Source organism: Gavialis gangeticus, unplaced genomic scaffold (genome assembly GCF_001723915.1).
Source record: "Gavialis gangeticus isolate Ggan-Ray unplaced genomic scaffold, GavGan_comp1, whole genome shotgun sequence".
Classification (NCBI taxonomy): Eukaryota; Metazoa; Chordata; order Crocodylia; family Gavialidae; genus Gavialis; species Gavialis gangeticus.
In genome coordinates, this window is record NW_017728973.1 from 1,629,174 (window position 1) to 1,638,733 (window position 9,560).

Below are 9,560 nucleotides of genomic sequence, written 5' to 3' on the forward strand. Positions count from 1 at the left end.
CTTCCTGTTGTGTGGGGGTAGGGGCCTGCTTATCCCCAGTGGGGGTCCCTGGGGAGGGCAGCCATGGGGCAGGGAAGACGAAGCTGGAGGTCAGGGGGACTGAGCACAAAATTGGAAGCAGCAGGTAAATCTGTTCTCTGCATGGTTCTCCCTCACTGTCGCTTCTGTGGTGACAGGCTGCAGTACCAAGGAGGTCCAGGAAGGAGGAGGAGGAAGAGGGTAGCAGGGGCCTCTAATCCCTGTTACTTAGGGACTAGGAGGGTAGCATTAGAAGACTGTCTCTCAGCGGCCAGCTGCAGAGAAGTAAGCAGCACTGGGGCAGATATAGAGAAAGGCTGCAGACAGCTACCTGAGGCAAGAAGTACTGCAACAAGCCACTGGGCAGGCCTGCAAGCAGACAGGTAGCTCAGGAGCAGATGGGAGACAGCTGGACAGACGGCAGTAGAGCAGAGCAGGATAAGTCACAGGCTGAGCAGAACCACCTGAGCTAGTCAGAGGTTACCTGACCAGAGAGGAATGGTACCCAGGGTACTTAAAACCTGACTCTAGAGCTAGAGGGGTACTCTGGCCCTGATTTGTGGAGGACAGAGCTCCTGAAAGCCCAGGCTGCTAACACAGGGAGTCCAGTCATTCCAGGGAAGCTTGAGGGACCTGGTGGTAGAGGACTGGAAGCTGTGGGGGCCTGGAGACTCAGGAGATGGGAGGTTTTGGTGGGCTGATAGGGGTGGTATGGAGGCCATGGGTGGGGTGCCTGGTGGGGCAGTCCATGATATAGAGGGCTGAAACCCAAATAAGTGCCTTGCCACAGTCTGGAACCCTGGGGGCTGTGAGGGCTAGAGCTGAGATGGCCTGCGGGGGGGTGTCAGAGTGTGATTAGGGAAGGAGCTGAAGCCAAGACTGAGCCCTGCAAGCATCTGGGATTCAGGGGGTTGTGTGGGCCAAGGCTAAGGAGCTCCTAGGCTAAGGGTAACAGCCCAGAAAGAGCAAGGGGCTCAGAGGGATGAGACCTGGATAGGGTCAGTGTGCCAGTGAAGTACATACAGTAAAAACTGAGAGGCATGTATGTGTCTAAGGTGGCAGGAGGTCATGATTAAAGCCCTTAAGGCAGTCAGGGCCTAGAGGGCCCCAGCTCAGGCTGGCAGAGCCCAGTGCAAGGGAGAAGAGTCTCAAAGGGGGTTGGAGTCCCACAGTGAGTGAGACTGTGTGTCCAGAAAGCTCACATTGGGAGAGACTGCCCTCAGAGACCAAGCTCAGCATCCAGGCATGGCACAGGATAACGGGGTGATACCCTGAGAGGACAGAGGGGAGCAAGCAGGACATGCAGGGCCACTGGGGGTGCCATGGCCATCTGTGGAGGCTGGGTCCAGACCTAGGGCAGGTGATGCAGAGAAGGGGCACCTTGGGATACACTTCTGTTGACTGCAGTATGCAGCTGCCCCATGGACTCCTGGCATCCCTCTATCCTGGTAGTGACCCCGCACTGCAAACCCCCCTGGATCAGGATGTTGGCACTGCCCTGTTTGTCCCCCAGCACAGCATGGGGCTTGTCTCTGCAGGCTTTACTGTCACTGGTCTGACAGCAGCTCACCCTGAAGCTTCTGCTCTTTGTCCCCTGGGGAATACCAAGGCTGTGTTTCTTCCCCCCCGCCCCCCTTGGCTCCTGCCACATGGAGAGCCTGCCCCAACCATAGACCCCCTGCCAGCTCTACCCAGAAATGCTTCCCCCAGCATAAAAGCAATTAGGTGATATCTCTGCTGGCAGAGCCCCCACCCCATGCCAGTGTGAAGTCTCCCAACACCTGGAGGCCCAGAACCCAGCCCTGATTTCTCCCTGCTGAGCCTGGTCCTGCATAGGCAGCAAGACCCAGCTTCATCCAGTGCCTGTGGGAGGGCTGGGCCTTCAAGCCCCCCGGCTCATCCTCAGAGCAGATGCACTCTGGCAGCTCCTTTCTGCTGCCCTGTTATGGGCCCTCTGCCCTCAGCTGAGGTTGGCACAGGGAGGAAAGTCAGTACCAGTCTTGGTTTGGGCCCTGCTCCCATTGCACTGAACAGCCCCCTCCCCATCCCTGCTCTCACAGAACAGGGCCTGACCAAGGAGATGGGGTGCCTGGACCACTGGTGATGTGCAGGGGGCACCTCTGCTTCCTAGCCCTTCCACTGTAGCTCATCTCCCTAGATGCCAACCTCAAGCTAGACCTGTTGTGCATGCAGCTCTACCTCATGTTGCACAGACAGTTGCACCACCCTGTCCCCTCCAGCCTGCAGACGCTCCCTCTCACAGTCAAGCTCCCGGGCAGCTGGAAACCCTTGCTTGGGAGCCCTAGTCCAAGCTGATGGCAGCAGGGACATCCATGTAAACTCTTCCCCTGCCCACCATGCTCATTAGATGGATTGTCATTGTGGCAACAAGAGGCCTTGCCCTCTTAGGAAGGACCAGAGGCAGTGCCTTCTCTTTCCTTGAGTGCTGGTGTGGCTGACAGTCCTGCACAGCCTGGGATGCTCCTTGGGTTCCCACCAGAATGGGCTGGATAAAGCCTCCAGCCTCCTTCCCTTCAGGAGCTCTGATTGCCTGGGAACAGCCAGGCAGATGCATCACCTCAATGCTGATGGTGGCTGACAGGTGAGTGGAGACAGTGTGTTTAACTCCCAAGCTGCTGGCCCTATGTTCATTCTGGTGGACATGGCTGTGTAGTGGGTGTCTCTTTCACCCTGATGCCTGGACTGTGCCCTTTCTCTGGGCAGGGCTGGATGGGCAGCCTAGGGGTGCAATGGGGGCACAAACCACCCCTTGTGACTGCAAAGAACCCTATACAGTGCATCTTGGCTTTTGTAGACTTGTCACAAGCTTCTGAAGAAGGGGATATAGGGCTTGCCCTGGGATGACTGGCTTTGCCTATGGGGCATCCCCATCAGCAGACACCTCCTTAAGCTGTGCCTGGTTTGCCCGGGTCATACTCCGCAGGATGCCGAGGTGGCCGGGTGCAGAGGTCCCTTCTGCAGGGTGAAGGTCTGATGCCCTCTTGGCTCTGTGCGTGACCCAGCTGGATGCAGCTTCCACCACCTTGAGCTCTGTGTCAGATCCAGGTGGAGCCAAAGGGGGGATAAATGCTTCCTCACAAGTCATGAAGCCAGAGTGCTGCCTGAGTGCTTGAAGCCTCAGCAGAGGTAAGGGCTGCTCCAGCCATGAGGGCTGGTGGGTGGGGGTGGTCTTTTGGGGATGGAGATGAGGGTAAAGGGGGGGGCTTCCAGCAGAGCCAGGCCATGGATGCCATGCCAGTCCCTCCAACACAGCAGGAAGTGACAAGGTCTGGGTTTGGCTGGCCATTCCCCTTTGTGTAAAGAGGTAATTAGTTTAATAGGGCCCAGACAAACAAGCCCCCCGTGCCTGCCTCAAGAGCCACCATTGTCTACAGCCAGCCAGGGCCATCCTGCCCACCCTCTGCTCCCTCCTCAGCGCTGACCTTCCGCCCCTTTGTGCTGCTCGGCAGATTCCTTAGGAAATTACAGACTCATTAGCACTGGGCTACGCAGGGAGTTGGACACCCTGCATAATGAGCCACCACAAATGAGGGGAAAGGCCAGACCGGTCTCCAGGCTACCTGGAACAATGGGAGCAGGTCTCCCGGAGACAAGCCCTTTCTGCAGCCCCGACCCCTCCATATCCAAGGGGTATTTTTGGCAGTGTCATTGTCCCTGGGCTGGAAAGGGCTGTGAATGGGCCTCCAGGGAGTGCGGCCCTATAAAAGGCTGGGCTGCTGGGAGAGCAACTCAGGGTGTCTCTACACCTTGTCTCCCACGGCGGGTCATGCCACATCTCTGCTCAACCACTTGAAGACACCTTGGAACAATGGAGGCGCCAAACGCCAAGGTATGTCTCCCAGGGCCCTGAGGTCACGCATCAGGCAGAGCCAGGCTGGGAGGCTCATGGAGGCTGCAGGGAGCTGCAGAGGAGAAGATGCTCGCAGAAAGGGTAGCATGGGGGTGGGAGGGACAGGAGTGGACAGACGGGTGGGGAACAGAGTGCAGGACCTCTGACCAGGATAGGGTGTGTTGCCTGCAATCCAGTGACAGCCAGAGGCTGGGGATCCCTGCCCTGCTGAATTCACTGGGCAAGTCCTGCCAGCCCAGCTCCAGTGTGGGGTGTAGGGACCCCCTAACCCCAGCCATGTGCTCCCCTAGGCAAACTGGCATAAGCAGCCTAGCCCAGCTCTGACCCTTGGGTCTCTGAGAGGGGATCAAGGTTTCACGGGGCTGGGGGGAAGCTGAGATCCTCGACTCGTCTCTGTGAGGGGGACTGATGTCATTCCTAAGAGAGTAAGGGGGCTAGAAGCCAAGACTCCTGGTTCTGTTCCAAACCATGGGGGCAGGCGACCCATGGAGGAGCCTTGTGATGTTGGACTAGCCAAAGCTGGAGCCATTAGGAGAGAGTGCCCCCTGGGCTGAGTGCAAAGGTGGCAACATTAGGAATGGCATCCAAGTGGGGCAGGGCAGTGAGTGACGACGGGAGCTCTGTGCCTGCAGCTGGCAGGGAGGGGCGGGAACCTTCTGTGACCAGGCAGGAGGAGGAAGAGGATCTCCTCGGGCTGGGGTGGACAATTATTTGGGCCAGAGGGCCACTTAGGGAGTTCTGGTGAGCTGCTGCAGGGCAGGTCAGCAGCTGCCCTCCCCCACCCGCCATTTCTTGGCCATCAAAAACTCACCAAAACTCCCTATGAGGCTCTGGCCTGGGCCCCAGCCCTGAGCTGTCACTGCCTGGTGATCCCAGCCTGGCCCCAGGGTCTCCATGGAGACCAGTCTGGGACCCCTGCAGGTTGGGCATGCTCAGCTGGATGGATGGAATAGGGCTGCAGGTGGGTGAGGAGCGGCATCTGGGTGCAGGATGGACGGACGGGCAGGGCTGGGGCTGGGGCCAGCACAGGACCAGGGCCCAGGACAGAGCCACGATCCAGTCTCTGCACATCCCTGCCTGCAGAACCGGTGCCCATCGCAGGCACTTGCAGGCAGTGGATCACGGCTCTGCCCTGAGCCCGAGCCCTAGCCCTGCACTGTCACTACCCCACAGTCCCAGCCCCGCCTGCCTGTCCCACTCCTAGATACCGCTTTCCACCCACCTGCGGCTCCGTCCCATCTGCCAGGCTGAGTGTGCCCTGCCTGCGCGGGTCCTGGGCTGGTCTCCATGGAGACCCCACCCTGTTGCCCAGTGCCCCTGGAGGTGGGTGCAGGGCAGACAGGCCGGGGTGCCCAGGCAGCGGGTCTGGGTCCGGCAGCAGCAGAGACACTAGTAGCAGCAGCTGGAAGGTGCTGCCATGGGACTGCCTGGAAGCAGAGTCTGACTGCCGTGCCACCCCCAACTTAAGGCAGTGGGACCTGCGACACACACCACAGCCTGGGCACCTGGGCCAGGCGGGGCTGAGACCCCTACTGCAGGCTGAATAAAATCTCTTTGTGGTCTGAATCTGGCCCATGGACCATATTTTGCCCAACCCTGCCCAAGGACTTGTCAAGGGGACAGACAGTCACAGAAGCTTCAGGCCAAGAAGTGCTGGTCCCAGGGATCCCAGCCAGCCCTTCTTGGGGGGTGGGTTATATTCTGTCCCTGCACTTCCCTGTGCAGCAGCTGGGGGGCTGGCACTGGGCTGGATAGACCCCCTGAGCCCCCCAGCTTGGATTTTGAAGTGTGGGGGTACACGTCAGGATTAACCCTGTGACTGCCAGCCCTGCTCCTCAGCCACCCTGCTCCTACAGTAATCTGCCCTGCCCCTTCACAGCTCCAGAAAGCTGCCTGCCTCCTGCTCCTCTTCTTGCTCTGCTCCCTGGCTGTGGCTCGGCAGGGTGTTCCTGATTGCTGTCGCCAGAAGACCTGCTCGTGCCGCATCTATGACCTACTGCATGGCATGGGCAACCATGCTGCCGGCATCCTCACCCTGGGCAAGAGAAAGAGTGGCTCGCAGCCCTTCCAGAGCCGGCTCTACCGCCTGCTTCACGGCTCAGGCAACCACGCAGCCGGCATCCTCACGATGGGCAGGCGGGCAGAGCTGGCACCAGAGCACCCAGTCTTTGCCTGCCACAATGCATCAGGCTGCCCCTCGGGCACAGATACCCAGCTGACTCCAGTGCGGGGAGCTTCTGACGCTGACCCCAGTGGCACCAGGGAGTGCATGGGACAGATGGGGAAGGACTCTTCCAAGAGCCAAGACCTGGTGGCAGCAAAGAGCTTCTACTGAGGTGGCTGGGGGAGCTGGCTCCCTGCAGGGGTGGGAGGGGGACAGGATCCTTGAGTGGGGGGGAAACCCCCAGGACTCAACCTCTGGAGCCATGTGTAAATAAACACTTTTAAACACCCTCTGCATGGCCCCAAGCTGCACCCTGCCTGGGGACACCATGGGCACTGTCAGCCTTTTGCAAATAAACTAGCGTGACATTTCACTGCTGTCTTGTCCTCATGTCATCTGCTGGTAGCATGTTGGGTGGGCATCAGTGGCTCAGGGCCCTTCTGTGCAGCTTAAGAGAGCAGCAGACAGGGTCTTTGAGTGTGATGCTGAGGATTATTATGGGTTTGGTCCCCTCTGCCAGTACCTCTGAGTGTGTTCCTTTCTGCTCAGGTTGGAGCATGAGGGAGGAGAGGTCTGTCAGGGAGCCAGCGTCTGGGAAAGACAGAGCTGGGAGGGCTGACAGGATCCCAGACTCAAGGGAAACTGCCACACAAGATGTTCCCTTCTGAGGGCATCTTCTGAGACAGCAAGAAGTAAGTGAGAACACAGGATGAATCACCACTGGGTGCTAGTCTCATCAGGGCTCCAGGTGCCATCTTGCTGCCTCTCCCTGGCACATGAGATAAGTGGTCCCTTTCAGCCAAAGTGATGCTGCTCGAATCTTACCTGTGTGGGTGGTGAGTGGCCCCAGGCTGGTGAGCTGTAAGGTTTCATAGCCATCATGACTGGAGCACAAGGAGTTTGCAGAGCAGCTCAGCTCAGCTCCATGTACCTCTAGATCCCTGCCCCTTCCCACTGTGGAAGCCACAGGCCAGTTGGCTCTCTGGGGATGACCCATCACTGTCTGGCCCCTGCACACAGAAAGTGAATACACCACCTATGTAAGCAAGGGTCTGAGCTAGGCTGGTTTACACCCACCTTGGACAGCTATGAAGGGCATGTGGGATACTGGGTGGTCAGAGGGGGGATGCAGCTTCCTCCCCTAGTAACATAAGCACTGGTGCTGCCCCTTCCCACACAGTTCTGCCCCACCCACAGCCTGCTCTTGAATGCAAGCATGTCCATGCTACAAGAGAGGAGATCCTGGGCAGCAGTGAGTGCTAACTGGGGCATGGATCCTCTGCTCAGTGAAGGGGGAGCCACCTGGCTTGGGTAAGGATCCTGCATCCCTACAGGGGCTGGACAAGCCAGGCCCTGAGTCCTTTCCCAATCCTTTGATTTGTAGCAGGGTCCCCTAACTACTGCTGCTTGGAGGGTAGGAAGCCAACATTGGAGGGCTGCAATTAGGTAGGCAGCTGAGCAAGAACCAGCTACAGAGTAGCAAGCAGCCAGGGGAAGCTACAAAGAGCTGAAGTGCAGGCAGGGGCTGCCAGAGTGCTAGCTGCATGGGCACAGGCAGAGAAAGCTCCAGGCAGGTGGAAGGGCAGTGGCTGCAGCTCAGTGGTTTCAGTGGCAGCAGCACCTGAGAGCAGACTGACTATTGGACTAATTAGGAACCCCTGGGCAAGGTGAAGGCCATGTGACCAAAAGAGGTAAAGCCCAGCCTACTAGAAGCCTGATGTCTGAGCCAGGGAGGGTAGTCTGGCTTGGTTGTGGTTGAGGGTAGAGTTTCTGTTACTCTGAGCTGTGGGAGAAAGCTCAGAGTTGGTGGAAAACTGGCTTATGGGATGCACCCAGAGAGTGGTGGTCAATGGGTTGGTTTCTACCTGGGGAGATGTGGGCAGTGGTGTCCCCCAAGACTGTCCTTGGATCAGTACTGTTCAATATCTTCATCAGTGATTTAGATGAAGGTGTAGAAAGCACTCTGTCTGAATTTGCAGATGGCACCAAACTATGGCGTATAGTAAATACACTAGAGGGTAGGGAGGAATTCAGGTGGGTTTAGATAGGATGGGGAAGTGGGTGGATCAGCATAGGATGCAATTTAACAAAGGTAAGTGCAAAGTACAGCACCTGGGGAGAAAAAATCACCAATATACCTATAGACTGGGAAGTAACATTAAGTAGCACAGCAGTGGAAAGGGATCTCGGAGTCATAGTCCATGCAAAAATGAGCGCAAGTAGCCAATGGAATGAGGTAACAAGTAAGGCTAACCACACTCTTTCCTGCATTCATAGGTGCATCACAAGCAGGTCTAGGGAGGTGATATTTCCTCTCTATGTGGCATTGGTCAGGCCACAACTGGAGTACTGCATCCAGTTTTGGGCACTGCACCTCAAGAGGAATGTGGATAACCTGGAAAGGGTTCAGAGGAGGGCTACTCATGGTTGAGGGCCTGCAGGTAAGATCCTATGAAGACAGACTGAGGGACCTGAATCTCTTCAGCCTCTGTGAGAGAAGGCTGAGAAGTGATCTCATGGATGTCTATGAACTCATCAGGGGGTCAGCAGGGAATAGGGGATACTCTGTTTACCAGGGCACCCCTTGGGTTTACTAGAAATAATCGCCATAAACTGAAGGAGAATAGATTTAGATTGGACATCAGGAAGAAATTCTTTATGGTGAGGGTTGCCAAAATATGGAATGGGCTTCCAAGGGAGATGGTGCTTTCCCTTACCTTGGAGGTGTTCACAGAGAGATTAGACAAGCACCTGGCTGGGGTTACTTGACCCCAGCTCTCTTTCCTGCCCACAGCAAGGGGTCGGACAACCCTAGAAATCTATGAGAAGGAAGCCCAGGCAACATGGAATTTGCTGGGATCCAAGAGGGGTTTATGTTTGATGAACACTTGCTGGCATAGTACGGGAGGCTTGGGCGTGGTTAATAGGGGAAGTGTGGAAGCCACAGCAGCAGAAGAAGATAAGACCCAGAGAGGGGAAGAGTGTGAGACTCCTGCAAGGATCCAGGACCCAGTTGGTTACATAAAGCTAGAACCAAGCAATTTAGAGGCCGGAGATAGCAGCCCTACATGTTCTACATCAGTGTGGCCTGCGGCAAACCAAGCCTTCACTTTGAGGTCAGTTTACTGCCTGGGTCCTGTGCTCTGCATGCCCATGGCCTTCCCCCTCCCAGCAGGCCTGCGGCTTGGGGAGTAGGGCTGGCAGGATGGGCAGGACAGCAGGTCTTCTCCTAGGGCTAGACCTATCCAGGTGGCAGGCGGCCAGGTCTGGGGACAGGTGCACTTTGCAGCACCTCGGCTCTTTAGCAGAAGTTCAGCTCTCCATCTTCTTGGGCCTCTGGGCTGAGCTGCTGTGTGGCAGTCACTCTTGCAGCCAGAGGGCAGTGTTCGAAAATAAATAAGCCAGGCTGCCTCCATAGAGCTGCAGTGTACTCTGCTACAAAAAGCCTCAGTGCCAGGGTTCCCACTTCAGCCTGCTGCAGCTGCTGAGCCCCCCCCCCCCCCCCCC

At 57.2% G+C, this 9,560-nt stretch overlaps 1 protein-coding gene across 1 annotated transcript; it reads left to right on the forward strand.

Annotated features, from left to right (window-relative positions):
• Positions 1-2,210: 2,210 nt before the first annotated feature.
• Positions 2,211-6,426, forward strand: HCRT (hypocretin neuropeptide precursor). The gene is made up of 2 exons (XM_019505991.1): positions 2,211-3,868; positions 5,769-6,426. The coding sequence occupies exons 1-2, from the start codon at positions 3,848-3,850 to the stop codon at positions 6,222-6,224; spliced, it is 477 nt and encodes a 158-aa protein (XP_019361536.1). The 5' UTR covers positions 2,211-3,847; the 3' UTR covers positions 6,225-6,426.
• The last annotated feature ends 3,134 nt before the right edge of the window (positions 6,427-9,560 follow it).

Coding starts and splice junctions, on each gene's coding strand:
- HCRT (XM_019505991.1), top strand. CDS start 3,848: ATGGAGGCGCCAAACGCCAAG. Junction 3,869..5,768: donor TGGAGGCGCCAAACGCCAAG/GTATGTCTCCCA, acceptor GCCCCTTCACAG/CTCCAGAAAGCTGCCTGCCT.